We start from the raw sequence: 20,084 nt of genomic DNA on the forward strand, positions 1-20,084 counted from the left end.
GCTTCATTTAGGTTAAAGTAGTGCATTGCCATCTGGAGGCAATTAGAATAGTGGCATGAGATAAAAGTACCGTAATGTGTTTCAGATCACAACAGCAAACTTCACAACATCTGGCCACAATCAATTCACATTGGCTTCCTTGCAGTGGACAATATCAGTTGGTGGCTGCAGTGCGCCATGAATTCTGGCTTGCCAACCACCGATTCGGCCCACAGAAGAAGAACAAGGAAGGACAAAACATTAAGTACAGTTGTGTTTTGTGCTCACGGTTTCCAAGTTAGCAGTTTATGTGGAGAACAAATGTTGGTATTGTGTTTTTATGCATACAATAACTTAGACATTAAAAAAAAAACCACACAAATTTAATTTAAATTATATCATCTGTGGTTTCACTGTGGATTTTTTTTTAATTCAGTCTCAGAATCAAGTTTCACTTGGGAAGACAACAAAACATTGATCAAGAAATACGACCCAAAAAATGCAACAGTCAGCTATTTTGATTTGAAGCATTTTAGTTTGGTTTCTGAGGGAGTCTGTTTTTTTTAAACAGGCACAGTCTCTGCTGCTCAGCCTATTTCTACTTCCTAGTTTACCTGACACCGCCCCCCTCCGCTCTTAAAGGGGTACACTCAAAATTACAAACAACACACACAGGCAACTTTATATCTGCGGGCATGACGGACCAAACCTGTACATTTTTCAAATGTGAGTGACTGGTTTTGGTTTTCGTCATCGTGCGTGGGCAGAACACGGCAGCAAAGGTAAACGGCGCAAAAACTCGGCATGGATTTGATCTCCGAACGGCATGGAAAACATCAACGTTGCAGCTGGAGTCGCTAATTGTCCTAAATGCTTCTTTTAAAACCCGCCGGCGTCTTACTTCTTAATCGATGTGCAGATAATGAGAGCAATCACGCCATGATGGCCGTGACATTCTATGCGAGAAAAGGAAGCGTACCGAGTTGGGCTCCGTATCGATCAGAGTACCTTGGCACCCCGCCGCCAAAAATCCATGGTGACATTTCCATGTATGACTCTCGGACGGCGTCGTGACGCTGTCGGTGTTCGATTAAAGATCTTCATTGACGCCACTTAAACGCAGTCACATTGAATGGGCCCAGATAAGCCCGGTATCGACGGGGTGACCGATGACGTGGCGCTCGAGCGGAAGGCGGGACCGCTTAAGAGAAAACGGGCCTGTTCGCTAGGCACACAATCTCAGTGAACAAGCCTGCGATTAATGAAAAATAAAGGTGATATGAAGACAATTAAAAAAAAAAAGCACTTTATCAGTCCGGTTTGATGCGTACTGTAAAAATGACACATAACAACGTAGAATTCAACATTTGCGCATTTAAACCGCAAAAGGAGCCGAGTAAGCAGTTTCATTTTGTGGTGGCGAATTACAGCGAGCCACTTTTAACAAATGGGTGTAGCCACTCATTTTTGCTTAAAAAAAAAAAAAAAATCATTATTTTGATCTCCAAGTGACATAATGGCTGCGGTTCTGCAGAATGAGGGAAGAGGCGGAGTTTTACAACACGACTCAGAGTTGAGAGTTCAAGAAAGTTAATAGATTTGATTTTAAACTTGTTTCAACATTTTTATTTGGTCAATGACGCATAAAAAATAACAGATGACGTGGGGACAGACCAATTGTACTTCATTTTGTTTCAACAAAAACAACAAATTTATCCATCCATCTATCCATCAGTCCATTATCTGAGCCGCTTAACCTCACAAGGGAGTGCTGGAGCCTATCCCAGCCGCCAACGGGCAGGAGGCGGGGTACACCCTAAACTGGTTGCCAGCCAATCGCAGGGCACCGAGAGACAAACAGCCGCACTCACAATCACACCTAGGGGCAATTTGGAGTGTCCAATGAATGTTGCATGTTTTTGGGATCTGGGGGGGGAAACCAGAGTGCCCAGAGAAAACCCACGCAGGCACGGGGAGAACATGCAAACTCCACACATGGGTCAAACCCGGGTCCTCAGAACTGTGAGGCCAACGCTTTCCCAGCAAATATAAAATGATAAAATTGCAAGCTCTCTTCTCAGAGAGCTTGTGTCATGTAAGAAGCCATATTTCTAAAATGCTGCGATACGAGTTGGGGTGCAAATGAAAAATTGCGATGAATGGCAGTTTCCCCAATGTTGTTTTGATCCTATTATTAAAATGACTGTCGCCGTCCAACATGGTTTGTTCCACGCGAGCGTCTCCCCACAGGAAGTAGCTTTTTGACCTCCGATCGATGACCTGGAAAAGGGCAGGCGCTCAGCGCGCTCTCTTACGCCCCAGCCCCCTCGGCACCCACTCGTAACCCCCCCCCCCACACACACACACACACACACACACAACAGTTGCCCGTCTGTGCGTCACATGTCGCGTTGGCAGAGCCACGTAGACTCGTCGAGCAGCTGTCAGTTAAGACCTGAGAAAACCTCTTCTTCTTCTCTTCCTTTCGGCTTGTCCCGATTAGGGGTCGGCACAGCCAATCTGGTGCATCCTCCTCTCTCACAGCCACTGTCGTCGTGTCCTCCCTCACCACATCCATCTATCCTTCTATTTGGTCTTCCTCTCGCTCTTTTGCCTGGCAGCTCCATCCTCAGCAGCCTTCTACCAATGTACTCACTCTCTCGCCTCTGGACATGTCCAAACCACCGAAGTCTGTTCTCTCGAACCTTGTCTCCAAAACACCCAACTTTCTAATCCTATCCGACCCGCTCACTCCGAGCCAGAACCTCAACATCTTCATTTCTGCCACCTCCAGTTCTGCTTCCTGTTAATTTCTTCAGTGCCGCTGTCTCTAATCCGTACATCATGGCCGGCCTCACCGCTGTTTTATAGACTTTGCCCTTCATCCTAGCAGAGACTCTTCTGTCACATAACACACCAGACACCTTTCGCCAGCTGTTCCAACCTGCTTGGACCCGTTTCTTCACTTCCTTTCCACGCTCTCCATTGCGCTGTATTGTTGACCCCAAGTATTTGAAGTCATCCACCCTCGCCATCTCTTCTTCCTTTCGCTTCACTCTTCCCCCACCGCTCCTCTCATTCTTACACATATATTGCGTTTTACTTCGGCTAATCTTCATTCCTCTCCTTTCCGGTGCGTGCCTCCGTCTTGAATCAATGAAATCCGCCCCCCTCCCTTTTGTACTCTTTCAGAACTTTCCATGCCACCTTGTAGAGTCAAAGCAGATCCAGGTCTGGATGTTAGTGAACGTAGATAAAGTGTTTCATTCGTGAGGTCAAATGCAATGAAGGTCAACGTGGTTTTAGCTAAAAGGTCTTGGCCAAGGTGCTTGGCTCAGGTAAAATGTATCAATCTTTTTGTTTTGGGGGGATTTTTTTATTTTTATTTTTATTGTGTCATGAAGCTTTGGAAAAATGAAATTTGGTAGGCATGTGTATCGTGAGGGACTCACTGAGAAGCCTCAAGAAGCCATGCCCAAAAAAAGTCCTCCATTTTGGTTCCAAGCAGCCATTTTAGCGTTTTTTGTAGGAGTCCTTCCAATCCATGCTTGTGCTAAAGATTTTGTCCCGCTGCTACCGGATTTAAAATTAACGTCCTAGACATAAGGGCAACGTTAAATTGTTCAGAAAGGAATTCAAAACTTGAAAAACTACTCATGCAACTAGAGGATTTTTTTTTTCTTAAATTCAGCTCCTACAGTTAGAATCTCTCAGCAATATGAAATTCGGTAGGCATGTCAAAATGCGATTGGCTCCTCCCGCGCGACCACAGTGAGGATAAGCAGCATGTGAATTGAATGAATGAATGCAACTACAAATAGGTTTCAAGAAGCCATGCCTCAAAAAGACACGGGAAGTGTGATGGCGTAGTTGCAGAGGGGAAATGCCCTGAAACCCGAAGGTCGCCAGTTTGAATCCCTGAAACCTTCAGGGACTAACTTTCGTTTCAATTTCTGTCATCTGTAATTCGTCCCGAAACCGTTATAACTATTGTTTAGGTTGGGTTTTTTTTTTAAGCCTAACTGATGTCTGTGGTTGTCCTGGCGAAGTGGTCTTCCACGGACTGCAGCTGAAGATCAAGAGGGAGCTGCACAGTCCGTGCTCTGAGCTGAGCTCCACCTGCAGCCAAGAGCGGCCCTTCAAGCTCCAGTATGGAGAGAAGTGCCTGTACAACGTCAGGTCGGTGCTAATTTTCGTCGGGGGGCCGCGTCCTAGTTACGCTTTCTCCCACAGGGCCGTGATAAAAAAATCTTTGATCACCTCATCATATTCACACGTAAAATTTAGGAACTAGTTTTGGAATCAGAAATCAAGGCTAATTGATTTTTCAACTATTGTTGACATCTGGTGACGAAAAAAAAATGCTGGCCGTATCTCGATTTTTTTTCATTTATTATAGGACAATTCAATTTTTTGGAACACATTTGAACGGGAATACGGAAGTTGACACACGATTTACCTTCGCGGGCCACATAAAATCACGTGGTGGGCCGGATCTGGCCCCCGGGCCTTGAGTTTGACACCCGTACTCTTCATAAACTGCCAAGTGGCACAATAGAAATTAACTCACCGAGAAATAAATTCCCAGTCCCACGCAGCAAGTGTGTGCTCAAAGAATATGTACCTGATGTGTGTTTTCCGCAGTGCCTACGAGCAGAAGCAGCACGCAGGCATGAAGCCCTCTAGCCCAGTGACGCCCCCCTGCAGCACCCCCGTGTCCCCACTTCATAATGGCGCCCCGACGCCCAAACCCGAGCGGACCTACGCCCACGCTCCGCCTTCCGCCCACGCGCCAACCTCCTTACCCGATGCCGCCTACGCTATCGACCACAGGTGCGTTTTTAGCAGTTACGCTAAGGAAGTTAGCATGTAAACTCCCACATTGTTTGACAATTGTGGCTAACACATTGGCTAGCTTTTCGTGGCTAATCGGAATAAACTCATCGCACTAGCCCTTTGCTGCTCATGCTAGTAAGCAGATTGGGATTGATGGCTAACTGCAGTAAACATGCTATTTTTTTTTTCTCTCCTTCAGATTTCGCCGTCAGCTTTCCGAGCCGTGTCACTCGTTCCCGTCCCCGCCGACCATGTCCCGGGACGTCCGGCCCCTCTACCAGCGACAGATGTCTGAGCCCGCCATCCCCTTCCCCCCTCAAGGCTTCAAGCAAGAGTACGCCGACCCGTTGTTTGAACCCCATCCCGCCATGATGGGCGCCCCGCTGCCTCACATGTACCCCGCCGCCATGATGATCAAGCAGGAGCCCCGGGACTTCAACTATGACTCAGGTGAGGAATTAAAAAAGTACTCGCACTATGTACTTTGGTCCAAGTACATGTACGGTATTTGTGTAAGTAAAAGAATGGCAAAAAAGACGATTCAACTCTTGAATGTCAAAAAGTACAGAAATCTGTCAAATCAAAATATATATATCTACACTTGGTTACGTTCCGCAACGAGTCGGCTGGATATTGGAGGGAGGGAAGTGGAGGGGAGTTGATTGAATTTGCCCATTATTAGGCAAAGGGGTTCTGGCGGTGGTAGGGGTCTGCAGTAGGAGCCATTTCCTGTAGCGTGCTAATCAGGCGCTTGGCGGAGGTTACGGATGGTCAACGCCCGCAATGTGTACTCCTACGCTCGTTTGCTGGAGATCTTCGAGTACTGTTTGATGACTTTTTCTGTCGCTCGGATCAATGGCACCGACGTGTTGACGTTAGCTAGCAGGCTAGTTAACCGTTGTTGCATTACTCAAAGGCAACGCAACCAAACAATTTATACATACCCGTGACAAAATGTCTTCCACAAATCCGATGCGGGACATTTGGTTGGAAGTCTGTGTCATCTCACCAAGGTGACCTCGTGTAAATTGACAAAACCACGAAAGAATTTATGTCAGAGACGGTTTTCACACCACACGTCTCCTGCGGTCATTTAACAGGAAAACTGCAATCCTGTCTTGGGTTTTGAGGCTCTGTATACAATATACTGTCCAGCCTATGAAAATCGTCATATTGCGACGAGGGAGGGAATGAGCTAATGATTCTGATGGTGAATTGACCAGCGGTGGTCAAGTTGACAGGACAACAGGATGGTAGGGAGGGGTGTAGCTAACAGCTAATCTCATTAGCGACAATTTCCGCCACGCGCCCATTAGGCCGATGAAGTTTGATGAAGACGGAGCGTTCCATTTCTCTTGCGCTGTCATGCTATCACACTACGCAGCTATTAGCTCGTCATACCCTAGAATGTTAGCATGTTGTACTACCTGAGTTGCTTATCCTCAGAAGGGTCATCAGGCAGGAGACGGGTTACACACTGAGCTCTGAACTGGTTGCCAGCCAATTGCAGGGCACATGAGGACAGACAACAGTCACACTCACAATCACACCTCGGGGCAATTTACAACTTCCAATTGATGCATGTTTTGGGGAAGTGGGAGGAAACCAGAGTTTCCGTGAAAAAAAAAAAAACACGCGGGCACGGGGAGACACGGGGAGAACATGCAAACTCCACACAGGCGGGACACAGGTCCTCAGAACTGTGAGGCCAACACTCTAAGTTGCTTTGGTTTTCAAACGAAAATCGGTATTCATCCACCCTGACCAACTGACCCACGATGAATTGTTATTGTGGTTTCGAACAACAACAAAAAAAAAAAAAATTGTTTTTTTTTCCCCCCCCCTCACTATTGCTTGTTTAAAGTTATTCTGCACTTTTGTTAATAAACAAAGGTTTACAAGGCTGGGGGCTGAGTCGCTACAGATACGGCAATGCACTCCCAGCCTAGCGTACTCTACGACTAAAGCATACATTTTAAGTAAAAAATAAATATATTTGTTAAATTATTTTATTTTATAAAGTATTTAAACTCTAAATGTATTTCTACTAGGCAGTTTATTATAAGGAAAAGCTATAAAAAAAATCACTTTTAAAAACTTTTTTTTAGGCTCGGAACGCATTATTGTCATGCTAACATGCTAAAATAGCACAATTTCCAGTGGACTCACTCGGATGGTTTTTGTTCCGCCTTTGGAGCTCTTGTCAGCTCGTTTTATTGTCTTCAACAAGCCGCAAGCGTTTATTTACAGTGTGATATTACCAGCTAGCCCGAGGCCAAAATGTTATTGTCTTGTTTTCATAACACCATTTTTTGTTTTTCCACACGCTGGCTTTCAGCGGAGGTGCCAAGTTGCCATTCGGTCTACCTGCGCCAAGACGGCTACCTGGCCCACGCCAATCGGACTGAAGGTACCAACGATGACGTTTGGAGTCTTCACAACAACAACAACATTCCAAACCCTCCGTCTCGTTGTCCAGGTTGCATGTTTGACAAAGTGGCCAGGCACTTTTACGATGACACCTGCGTTGTGCCGGAGAAAATGGAAGGTAGGCTCTAGAACCCAAGACCGTCTTAAGTCCGAAGACCGTGCGTAATGTGGTACTTAACTCCTCAGTGTGTTTCCTGCTTCTAGGGGACATCAAGCAGGAAGCGGGCCTGTACCGCGAGGGTCCGTCCTACCAGCGGCGAGGGTCTCTTCAGCTGTGGCAGTTCCTGGTCGCGCTGCTGGATGACCCCGCCAACTCACATTTCATCGCCTGGACGGGCCGTGGCATGGAGTTCAAGCTCATCGAACCTGAGGAGGTGAAAAGAGCCGCCAGGAATCATCTGAAATGAAAAGTGTTATTACAGCGTTATTACATTATTATTACATTTAAAGGGTCGTAGGAGGTTATTCTATATTGTATGTCCCATTGGGATGGAACTTCACCAGAACATGTTGCTAGATGTGAAGAGACGTCTTGTGAACCAGCGCATAGCTATCAATCATTAACAATTGTTCCATGCAATTTGTCCTGATCCTTGTGAGGAATGAGGAAGGAAAACAATTTGGGTGTTTCCCTATGTTTACGTCTGAGAGTAATATTGAAAATATGGCCCGCAAATAGCTGTGTTCTGGAGGGCGGGCAGGTGGGCGCCACGCCAGACAGGTGCCGCAACATCTGCTTCCTCCTCAGAGCGCAGTAATGAACGCCAAGCACGCCAGTCACCGCGCTACAGTGCGCCTTAATCAGCGTCATTAGCGCCACGTGGAATCTTTGCTTGCGTCACAGCTGTTGAGCGTCAGCCATTGTTGTGATCTAAGAATGCGTTTGCGTTGGGTGCGCGCGACGCAGGTGGCACGCCGATGGGGCATCCAGAAGAACCGACCGGCCATGAACTACGACAAGCTGAGCCGATCGCTGCGTTACTACTACGAAAAAGGAATCATGCAAAAGGTCAGTCAAGTACGCGGAAGCGGACGACGGTTCAATGTCATGTTCAAGTTTTAACGTAAGGGTAGTCATTCATTATTCCGTTTTCATTGAATTTCGACACACATTAAATTACCAATAACAGCAAAAGTCACATTCCATTTTTTCGACAGTAATTGGCACCGTTAAATTTATTGCTAATATTTTTCATCTTTTCTCCTAAGATTCTTAATCGTGCTCTATTTTTTTATGTTATAATTTTTAATCTAGTCGATTTTTACTTTTCCCAAATGCTTTATATTTTTTCTCTAATATTTGTGTATATTTTTCACATTTTCCCCCCTGCGAATAGTTGTATATTTCCCAGAAAATATTTTAATATTTCCAAACATTTTTAATTTTTCTTCCGTATTTGTTTTTTTTGTTAATAGTTTTCTTTTGTCTAATATTTGTGTATTTGTTCCCAAGATGTTATTTTACTATTATTTGTGTTTAATATTTATTTTTTCTCTCTAATATTTGTGTATATTTTCACATTTTTTCATTGCTAATAGTTGTATATTTCCCACAAAACATTTTAATATTTGTACATTTTTCCCACTGTTTATGTATTTCTCTAACTGTATTTTTTCCTAATAGTCTTTGTATTTTTCATTCTAATATTTATGTACTTTTTATAATTTTTAGAAATGTTTAAGTTCTGAAATTTTTGAATATTTCCAAACATTTTTCCCTCTGTATTCAGTTTTTTGGTAATATTTCTGTCTTTTGTTTAATATTTCCCAATATGTTTTTGTATTATTATTTGTGTTTCATATTTATTTTTTCTCTAATATTTGTGTATATTTCTCACCTTTTTTTCATTGTTTATATGAGTATATTTCCCGCAAATCCTTTTAATATTTGCACATTTTCCCCAGTGTTTACGTATTTCTCTGTGTATTTTTTCCCAATAGTCTTTGTATTTTTATAAATGTGTATTTTTCTTTCTAATATTCGTGAACTTTTCATCATTTTTAGAAATTTTTAAATTCTGAAATTTTTCCAAACATTTTAAATTTTTCCTCCGTTTTCAGTTTTTTTGCTAATAGTTTTGTCTTTTGTCTAATACGTGTGTGTATTTGTTCCCAATATATATATTTTTTATTATTATTATTTGTGTTTTTGCATTTTTTTTTTTTAAATGTGTCCATTTTGGTGAGCATTTTTTTAACCTTTTCCCAATACGTTTGTTTGCTTTTCCCTAAAATTTGTCCTCGTCTAATATTTGCATGTTTTTCACCGAGCATTTTTGTAATATTTCTCGCGTTATTTGTATTTTTTTTTCTAATCGTAAAATACATTTCATGTCTGATTTGTGTCTTAATATTTGCTGCCTTAAATACGCTAATATAATGCAAATTTGTCTAATAGTAGTACTGCTGCTTCTCCTCATACCAATCATTTTTAACGTTTCATTTTTCCACTTTTAACTTCCCCCGCTCACCACCTCCCGCCATTGATGCATTCATCCCAACCTTCCTCCTGCTCCTCATCCTCATCCCCCCCCCCCCCCCCCCCCGGGCAGGTGGCGGGCGAGAGATACGTGTACAAGTTTGTGTGCGACCCGGAGGCCCTGTTCTCCATGGCGTTCCCCGACAACCAGCGTCCGGTCCTGAAGAGCGACGTGGAGCGTCACGTCAACGAGGAGGACACCGTGCCCCTGTCGCATTTCGACGAGAGCGCCCCCTACGCCCAGGAGGCCCCGTATTGCCAGCCGCATCCCTACAGCGAGGCCTACGTCTATTAGAGGGTGCGGACAAAGACTCAACTCACCTCTTCTGATTATGATTTTTATGATTTGAGGCGGGCATTTTAGGCTCACGGGGGTCCTCCTTGAAAGATGAACTTGTCTTTGACGTTTTGTCCCGTTGCTACCAAATTCCAACCACCTACAGTCAACTAGACGCATAGCGGATGCTAAATTGCTCGACAATTATTTTGGCCGGTGTGTTCCCTCGCATGTTTTGCTAGAAAATTCTGCCTCCGAGGTCAATTTAAGTAGACCCCAAAAAAGCTTTCCTGAGCTCATTTGTTCTGTTGAAAATGTACGATCGGTACCGTTTCCAAAACCGCTTTCCCCGAAACCAGTTTCACTCGGGAAGATGAAATTTGGTCGTCATGTCTGTTTATGAATTGACTCACAACAACAACAACATTAACAAAACAAGAGGCCATCCATGAAAACACACACGAGAATGCCGCCATTTTGGTTTAAAGTAGCCATTTTATACCCATAGTGGCTATTTCCAGGGATTCCTCTCACACAGGGGTGTCGAATTTTTGTCGCAGGCCAGATTGTAGTTATGAGTTCCCTCAGAAGGCCGTTATGATGAAACTGTAGAAAACCTGAATCGCCTAATCATATTTACACATGACATTTATGAACTAATTTGGAATCAGAAATCAAGCATCATGTGTTTTTCAACCATTGTTCCCGTTAGGTAACAAAAATGTTAACATTATCATTTATGATCTATGACGATTTGAAATGTTGCGACATATTTTCACCAAGAATCACGGATTTTCACAATGATGATTTGCTTTCGCGGGCCACATAGAATCATGCGCCGGGCCGGATCTTGGCCCCCGGGCATTGAGTTTGACATCTGTGTTCTAACACAAACTTTTATTTGAGATTATTTACAAATCTGAGCCAAAAAAAACATTGTAAAACCTTGCAACAATCAGCCCCCCCCCCCCCCCCCCCCGCATGGCAGATTCGATTGGGTGGGCGTGTCCATTACTTCCGCCTATTCGAGGTCTGGTGGGGGGGGGGGCAACCTTACCAGGGGAAGCCCCGACTTGCCGCCTCCTCCAGCTCTTCCGAGGGGATCGCGAGGTCTTCCCAAGCAAGCCGAGGGGCATTTATTCCCAGTGTGTAGGACACGGAAAATTCCATTTAAAAAAAATAAATACAAATATGGACAAAAACCTGCCCCCAAGACCCGTTTCACACATTCATCATAAATGGACGTACGAAAAATTCACGAGGCCCCGTAGCCAAAATTGCACAGCAAGTAAGCCGTTGTGCTCTGAAGCCAGTTCAGGGTGTAGTCCGCCTTTTGCCCGAAGCTGGTTGGGATAGGCTCCAGCTTTCTTGTGACACTTGTGAGGATAAGTGTCTTGGATAATGGATGGATGGACACGAAATTCCATTGACATCATCACCTTCCTGAGTAAAATGATCCCACGTCCAAAATGAAATAACTATTCAAGTCAGCTATTTTTGGGGGCCAATTCTAAGGCTTGCACTTGGATTAAAATTTATTATGAAATTTTCCCAAATTGGAAGCAGGCAAATGGGATCAAATTTCTTTTTAACGGCACCGAATGTTAGCGAAGCATGACGTCAAACTTTAACGATGACTTGAAAAAGAGGGAGCGAGCACTCGTTGATTATTATTATCATCGTTATTATGATTCTCATCACCGTCAACTTTTATTTTGTCGACGTGCACTTTACGGAAGCTGACGACTCTGGCGTCGTTTTATGTTTGTACATGAAGTGTTTCCTTTTCACCAAAATATTAAAGATGAAACTTTCCAGCATGCAAGATCACAGCCAGGTTGGATTTCGCCGGCGCCAGGACAAAAAAAAAAAGTCTGATTGCGTATTTTGGGGTCCCCCCCCCCGTGGGCTCATTCGAGGAGAACTTTAGCGCTAGCGTGACTTCATCCGAACACGTTCGGGACGTAAAACCCAGTCGGAAGCGGACTGATGAACGCGTGGACGTCGAGAAATTGAACGGACGCCCCCGTTAGGGACTCCCTTTTTACCTTCCGGAACATGCATCCTACTGTTTCTAATGTTTTGGCCCCTCTCATGTCGCTGATTATGAATATCCGTCAACCACAATAATAAACATAATGTTCAATGAATACCACTTTTGAGTAGTGTTATCTGTGGATGTGGATGTGGGTGGAATTTCGATTTGGACAAAAGAAGTGATGCTGGCGCTCAACAGTGGGAAAAAAGTACCGTAATTCCGAATGTCGATTGGTTGAAGCCGTAGAAACCAGTTGGCCGCCATCTTGGTCCTCACAAAACGTGTGGAGGACACGGTTTACACGTTGGATTACGGCGGGGTTTTTTTCAAAAATTTGACATATAGAATTAAAAATGGTCGTGTGACTTTGACATTTTTTCAGTTGTGGTAAAATGAAGGGTTTTTAATTCAACTTGGTAAGCCAAATAAGGCGAAGTGCAAAGGAAAGACACAGAACACCGTGACTAGCAAGAAACCCGATTAGGGCCCGATTTCCGTGACGTTAACTTTTCCCAAAATACGCTATGAAGCACTATCATCATAACATAGCAAGAAAACTAAGCATTCTTTGTCATAAAAACACTCCATTTTAAGTCAATCAGTTCGATATATTTATGGAAATATGGACTCACAATGGGACAATGCATGCTAAAGACATTGTTCATTTGTTGTCTCCGACGTCCTATTTCAGACAAAATTTAAACTTGTGTCCTCGCATTTGAAAGTCTAATTCAGTTTGCAGAGTTCTCTATTATGAAATTCATCAAAAATTTCACAGAAAATGTGTTTTCTTGCTGATCCACTGATGAAGTTTGGGAAAATATTTACATTTTTTTTTTTGCGAAAAACCGTCGGCCTATCAGGGTGAAGCAGAGCGTGAAGAGTGAACAACAACAACCGTAAACAAGAACTTTGTTCGAGTGAATTAAGATCATCAGAAAATTAAAAAAAAACCTTTACAAACAAACAAACAGTTTCAAAATAAATCTTTTTAACTTACCAGTGGAATGTTTTTTTCACAGCCACAAAACTGTCGTTGTATAGGTCAGCATGGTTGTTTTGGGAGTATCAAGATGGTGGATGGTGAGCTCAGTTTTAGTGGCCAATGAGCCGTCCAGTCTTCTTTTTGTGAGCGCTAATACTAGCGCTAACCCTCGCCACGTCCTAAAGCTAGCACCACGCAAATGCTAACAGCGCTGGTTAAAATAAAACCTGAGACACCCCAGTAACACGGCAGCAACATGCTCGCACAGCGGTAACGCTAGCGCAGCGCTAACAAGGCCGCTAAAAGACATTTCTTCTGCACATAAATTCCACCGGCCTTTTCCGCTCGAGTGCCCCTTTGCGGCCGTTGGAAAAAAAATTCACAAATTCGCAGGGTTGAAAGCGTGTGAAAAAGTCGGAAATTACGGTATTAAAGTCTCGGGAGATCAATCAATTTGATTTACCCCCCTTGATGGGACTCACTGACTGAGTTAATGTTTCAAAAATTGAGCCTTTGAAGCCAGTTTCACTCAGGAAGTTGAAATTTCGTTGGCATGTCTATCAGGAGGAGACCCACAAAAATAAAATAAATAAATAAAAAAAAAAAAAAAAAAAAAAAGTCAAAAGAAGCCATGCTGGGACGTCTGCCGTTTTGATTTGGAGCAACCTTTTGCGGTGGCGATTGGGCCGTTTCCAGGGGTCCTCGGAACTATGAGAAAATTCTGACCCCTGAAATGTGTTTGAAACATGAATTTTGGTAGATGTGCCCATCATGAGTCAACCCACAAAAATGTCTCAAGTAGGCATGTTGGGAAAATGTTTGTTTACATTGGCAATTTGCAGAGAAAAATGAATTTTCTTCTAAATGTTGTTTTATACAAATTCTCAACCACTTTTACCGGACAGATTATGATTTTAACAGAAATTATGACCAACTAGACTTTGTGTCAATGGAGTACGGCGACAAAATTTGATGAGTCATCATAAAATAAATTAATCGATAAATCTGAAATTGTGATCCAAAATTGAGCCTTCCAAGAACCTTTTTTTTTAATCACTGGCAACATAAAATTTAGTCAACAAGTCTAACATGATCAGATCCATTAAAAAAGGCAAAAGAAGACATACCTGAAAAAAAAAAAAAAAAACAGGAAGTCGAACCTTTTATTTTGAAGCGACCATTTTCACATCCCTTCAAAAGCACAATTTCCATAAAAATGTACTCCGATTCATATCAAATTTCAACGACGTCTACTAGAAATTTGAGTGTTGGTCATTGTGTGTGGGCGGAGCGTGGCAACAAAATTTCCGACCTGCCGTCCATTCATCCATTTTCCGAGCTGCTTATCCTCACAAAGGTCGGACGAGTGCTGGAGCCAAATCGCAGTTATCTTCGGGCGGGAGGAGGTGCAGACCCTGAACTGGTTGCTAACCAATCATAGATGAGTCGCCATAGATACAAAGTGAAAATTTTTACCCCCCAGTATTTAAAGTGTTACACACAGATTTACCTGCTAATACTTTTGAGTACGCGCGTATGTGTGTTAGCAGACAATAGATTCTCGTCCCTTGTCAATTTCCAGCTGTGGCACACAAAGTGTTTAACTAAAGTGACACCTGCGGAAAAATCAATGGCTAATTTAAGACTGCACCCCCCCCCCCCCGCTCCAAATCAAATCTTCGAGGTTTTTTTTTTTTTTTTTTTTTTAACAACACTGGAAGTAATGGAAAACACACACGCGCGCGCACACAGATATACACACTCTTTTTAAGTTATTATTGCCTCGTGTAAACTGTCACTATGGCTAAAAATCAAATGACTAATTGAAGGAAGCGCCGTTTAATTGCCTTCCGCCGATGGAAAAATGAAAGCGGATGTGTAAGTAATGAAAAAGCAACGCTTGCCTTAATTTGTCACAACCGTTGTTGTTTTAGTTATTGATTATGTGCAGCGCACTGGAAGTGGCCTCAAGACCCGCAACAGCCGATTGGCTCCACGAACAAACATCGCGACGCACAAATAAGCGCAACTGCAAATTGTTTCGTTTCTTCCCAATTGCTATTTTTAGGCCAAATAAACGGGAATTGGAATTTATTTGAAATTCCAGAGCCAGGAGACTGGCAACATGACATTTTCACGTTTGTCTCCGAGTGCCCTGCGATTGGGTGGCGACCAGTTCAGGGTGTACCCCGCCTCTTTCCCGTTGACGGATGGGATAGGCTCCAGCACTCCCCGCGACCCTCGTGAGGATAAGCGGCAACGAAAATGGATGGATGGATGGATTGTTCCAGGTTTGCTCCTTGAGATGTTGTCTCATTGCTAATATTGAAGCACAAATACTACTCAGCTGTTTATTGAGCCAAGAAACATATTTCACATGAAAAAATAAATTCCACAAATTTCATCAATCTCAATAAAGCATGCGCTGTTGTATTTAACAGAACAAATACTTTGATGATGTCGCCGTGGGAAATATGATTCATTTGAGGCCTACAAGGGGATTTTTGTATGATTTTTTGTATGGTGTCAAATTCAATGCCCGCCGTATGATTTTATGTGGCCCGCGAAGCCAAATCAAGAGTTTCCATTTCCGTGATTCTTGTAAAAATCTGTACCAAAATTTTCAAATTTTCATACATCATAAATGATCAAGTTAAGATATTTACAAGCATTTTTGTGTTACCAAACATGAATAGTTGGAAAAACACGTTACCCTTGATTTCTGATTCGGGTTCCGGTTCATAAATTGATTACCGTAATTCCCGGACTACAGCGCGCACACGGTTACAAGCCTCACCGGGTACATTTGTAAAGGAAATACCATTTGGTATATACATACGCCACAGCTGTGTAAAAGCCGCAAGTGCCCACATTGTAACCCAAATTGAAACACGAGATATTTACAAAGATGGTACACAGAAAGAGTTTAAAGCTAGCGCCCGCCTAATGCTAACGCTACCACCGCGCCAGCGTTAAACTCTTTCTGTGTACCATCTTTGTAAATATCTCGTGTTTCAATTTGGGTTTCAATGTGGGCACTTGCAGCATTTACACAGCTAGCGCCGTGCTAGCGTTAGCGCTAGCACTAATATTAATGCTAACGCTAGCTTGGCGCTAGCTGTGTAAATGCTGCAAGTGCCCACATTGAAAGCCACATTGAAACGCGAGATATTTACAAAAATGGTACACAGAAAGAGTTTAACGCTAGCGCTGCGCTAGCATTAGCGCCGGGCTAACGCTAGCACTAATGCTAGCAAGGCCGGTTAAAATAAAACTTACCGGTAAATATCACTGAGACACGCCAGTAACACAGCAGCAACACGCTAGCACAACGCTAACGCTTGTGCAGCACAGATAGGCACATATACAGTATTCCACTGGTCTCATTCTTAATTTTTTCGCTCGAGTGCCCCCTTGTGGCCGTTGGAAAAAAATCCACAAAATAGCCGCATCACCGCATAAACTGTTGAAAGCGTGGGAAAAAAGTCGCGGCTTGTAGGCCGGAAATTACGGTATGTAAACACGATGAGACGAATAAATATTTTTATCGGTTCACGCGAGAGAAACGGGTTTGACACCCGTGACGTAAAATATGGACATTACAGATGTTTAATTTGAACATGAAGTAAATATGCGTAAAGATGGTTCCATATGATCCAAATGCGGCGTACGATGGGGGCGGGGGGGGGGGGGGCGTCGCCCAGCAGCGCGACAAATCCGGCGACTTTGCCATTTACGCCAACATATGGCGGACATCCTGCGCCGCTAATATTCGGTGGCCGCCGCCCCGCCCCCGACGCGGGCGGGGGCAAACAGATGGCTGCCGGGGTCTCGAGTTATCACAAAGCCATTAGCCCAGACGTCGGCCCTCGGCCCCCGTTGACGCCCGACGGCCCTCGCCCGGGCCGTGTTTGCTCGCGCTCTCGACGCGGGGCCTCTGTTTGCTCGCTTTAAATGGCTCCGCCGAGGCTCACGATTGGTCGGCGATTGGCCACAGAAGAACATGTGGAGGCGACAAGTTGGCTGCTGATAGTGATCGCGAGTGTTTGTTGACACAGCACAAAGCTCGGGAAAGTGGCTGCGTGTGCGCGCCGCCATTTATGTTGCCAGGGCCCATCACACAGCATCAATCATTCAACACTAATTCAGCGCAACAACACAGGAAGCAATGAGCAAAGTCTGCAACCGAAGGGGCGGGAGGACGTCCATCGCAACGGCTATAAAAGCTCATTTTTATTATTTTACGATAAAACTTGATATTTCACCGCAACATTTTCAGATGGAATTGAAAACTAAAAACAGCTTCATTATTCCTCCCAAAAAGGCTAAAGCGTGTTCTGCCTATGTTGTCGTTTAGCGGCTACTATGTTAAATCATTTTTTTCTTTTTTTGGTTTAGTTATTTCTGCAACAAGATCCAGGAAAACTAGGTACTGTATTAATTATTAAATGAATTAAAGCTGCAAGTAAAAGTTGCACCATAAATTATAATCTGCAATGAAAACCATATACTTCAAAATAAATACAAATAAATAAAAGCTGCAAGAAAATCTGTAATGTAAAAAATAATATTGATTGTAATCATCATACAAAATAAATTGGAATAATTTCTATCCATCATCTGAGCCGTTTATCCTATTAGGATAACAATATGCATTAATAATTCCATGCACACATAAAACAATTCAACCTAAAAATAAAACAATAAAAACTGAATGTTAATTGTCATAATATGGCCAAAAAGTTCAACAGTATATTTATAAAAATATTAAATAAAAAATTACTTACTATGATACAAAATGCATCCAGTGTAAAATGCATGCATAGAATGTTTAATCATTTGATAAAAGGTATAAATAGGAATTGTATTGATCATGCAAAAATATGTGAAAAGTAAATAAATATTCCAAATATTTAAAAGATAATAAAATGAAAAATTTAAATAAAAAAAATAATTAAAAAAAAAAAAAATATATATATATATATAAAATAAACAATTGTAAAAATAATACAAATTCAATTTAAAAACCGTTTTGAATTTGGCAAATTTTGATGTTATTTTTCCATTCCCTTGTCCGCTTGTTATTTCTATTTTTGTCAGCCAGTACTCCGCATATTCCCAAAGAGATTTACGACAAATCCCATTTATTCTGATTATGAGGTTCTGAAATTAGACGTGCGATTATGTTTCCGTCTAGACTGCGGTAACGGTCTAATTCCATCAGTGGGAACCCAAGACGGGCTAAAAACTCATAGCGGGGGTCTTATTACTTTAGGCGAGCCGTGCTGTGCTTTAATCCACACTTGTCATACTCGACGTCCAAATCCATTTTTTCCCCATGTAGAGAAAAAATTGGGGGGGTTCACAGAATTGACCTTGGAAATTTCGCAGTCTTTTACCCGATCGATACCGCGTTCACAATCGCTCGTCTTGCTTGTGCCGAACAGTCCACAGAGCCCAAGTACCGCATCGCTGGATAGTGCAGTGGTTCACGTAGCTGACTTTGTTAGCGTAAGAACTGATTTTGCCCCCCAAACCACATCAAAGTCCGATTTGTATCGCGCGCATCGATTAGTAAACGAGGTGCTTTGTAAACGTCTGAAATTTCTGAATCCCTCGTTTGACTTCCTGCGTGAAAACGTGCACGACTGCCACCTGTTTCGTGCAGTTGTTCACGCTAACAGAGGAGAAAGGCTCACGTGACTTTTGCACTGAGGTTTCATCAGACGCTTCATCAAAGCTAAAATGCTAATAAAATGTCTCTGGAACGAGAACACAGCGTGGGATGATTTCCGAGCGCCGCGCTGGTGATGGCGTATTTACTTGAGGTATATTTACATTCCCCCCCCCCCCCCCCCCGGTTTGAGTCAGTTTATTAAGTATGAAAGTGCGGCCAATGTACATGTGCGAGGGAATCAGAAATAAATGTCCGACGTGGAAGAAGATATTGCTTCACAGTTTGAGTTGTTCTCTCATTTAATCCCGTATTTCATTTCATCTCTGCGTGGAAAAAAACATATTTCTATGTTACAGTGTCTTTTATAATCAACACAAAGCAAATTTGAAGTTATAATAGTGCTAAACTGAAGTGCGACGATAATAAGAGTTTGTCATTGTGATGACAAAAATTGATCGCTTTATGCTATTTTTTTTTTCCGTTTTGTTAGCGCTCCCATTATGACTAGCGTCACTTAGTGCGGTCCATATATGTAAATGATTTTTTTTTTTTTGCCGTACCACAAAAAATACATCATTAGTTGAAACCCACAGCCAGTCGTGACTGTATAAGTCTTGGCAATCATTTTCCCCCAAATGGCAATGTTATGAAATCGTACGTACATAATGATCATTTTTACATTTCCAGAATGGCCAAAATATTTGACATTTTCCATATTTTTGGAAACAAATGTCAATAGTGTGATTATACAGCGAGTCACATCCTGTCCTGGTGTGCGACCACAGCCAATCCCCAAAGCAATGGGGTTCCACAGGGCTGCGTTTTAAACCCACTTATATTGCATGTTGAGATATATGCACGTAAAACTTTGAAAATGCCCAAAATACATTTTCCATTTTTTTGTGTGTAATCTTGTTTTGCTTTTAACCACGACAAATGTCCGTTTTTCGAACCCACAGCCAGACTCTCCTCGTCCTGGCACGCCACCCGTCTATTCACCTTCCACAATGTCGTTGGAGCGGCACGCCGCTGACCGGCTCTGGCGACAGACTTGGAAGCGGCCGGCCATCTGTCTCCGGGTCCGGAGGACCTCGGACCCGGGACCCCGGCCGCTGGCCTTCGCCGCTTAACGCGGGCCTCGACTTATCCTTCCAAATGGCTTCATTTTATCACCCCCCACCCCCCAAGGCAGGTGTTTTTAGTTTATTCGAAGGGGATCGGCGCTGCGTTAGCCAGAGATTAGAGGCCTGACGAAAACTGAAATGAAGTCTACAAGGGATGGAAAAAAGTGATTTAAATAGCGAGTAGACTGTGGGCGCAGATGAAGACAGATATTAGCTGGGTAAATTTAGAACGTCTCACATTCATAACACCTAAGGCCCT

The 20,084-nt window shown here is 43.1% G+C and overlaps 1 protein-coding gene and 1 long non-coding RNA gene across 5 annotated transcripts in view; one reads left to right on the top strand and one right to left on the bottom strand.

The window, feature by feature from the left end:
* The window catches only part of etv1 (ETS variant transcription factor 1), a 26,032-nt gene extending 13,881 nt beyond the window's left edge, over window positions 1–12,151 (top strand). For 2 of the 4 annotated variants that reach the window (XM_061819525.1, XM_061819528.1), the window contains 8 exons: window positions 4,029–4,158; window positions 4,624–4,812; window positions 5,015–5,265; window positions 7,154–7,225; window positions 7,295–7,363; window positions 7,450–7,619; window positions 8,153–8,254; window positions 9,798–12,151. In XM_061819525.1, coding sequence (XP_061675509.1) covers window positions 4,029–4,158; window positions 4,624–4,812; window positions 5,015–5,265; window positions 7,154–7,225; window positions 7,295–7,363; window positions 7,450–7,619; window positions 8,153–8,254; window positions 9,798–10,019 — 1,205 coding nt within the window. In that variant the 3' untranslated portion in view covers window positions 10,020–12,151. Of the gene's footprint in view, window positions 1–121; window positions 245–4,028; window positions 4,159–4,623; window positions 4,813–5,014; window positions 5,266–7,153; window positions 7,226–7,294; window positions 7,364–7,423; window positions 7,620–8,152; window positions 8,255–9,797 lie in introns of those variants that run through there. The other 2 variants (XM_061819529.1, XM_061819526.1) reach the window with 2 other exon arrangements.
* The window catches only part of LOC133500614 (uncharacterized), a 17,692-nt gene extending 1,262 nt beyond the window's left edge, over window positions 1–16,430 (bottom strand). The window contains exons 1-2 of the long non-coding RNA XR_009794986.1: window positions 16,304–16,430; window positions 7,425–7,611 (exon numbers count right to left, since the gene is read on the bottom strand). This is a non-coding gene — a long non-coding RNA (uncharacterized LOC133500614). The remainder of the gene's footprint in view (window positions 1–7,424; window positions 7,612–16,303) is intronic.
* Between the last annotated feature and the right edge of the window lie 3,654 nt (window positions 16,431–20,084).

This window comes from Syngnathoides biaculeatus, chromosome 5, assembly GCF_019802595.1.
Source record: "Syngnathoides biaculeatus isolate LvHL_M chromosome 5, ASM1980259v1, whole genome shotgun sequence".
In the NCBI taxonomy this organism is placed as follows: Eukaryota; Metazoa; Chordata; class Actinopteri; order Syngnathiformes; family Syngnathidae; genus Syngnathoides; species Syngnathoides biaculeatus.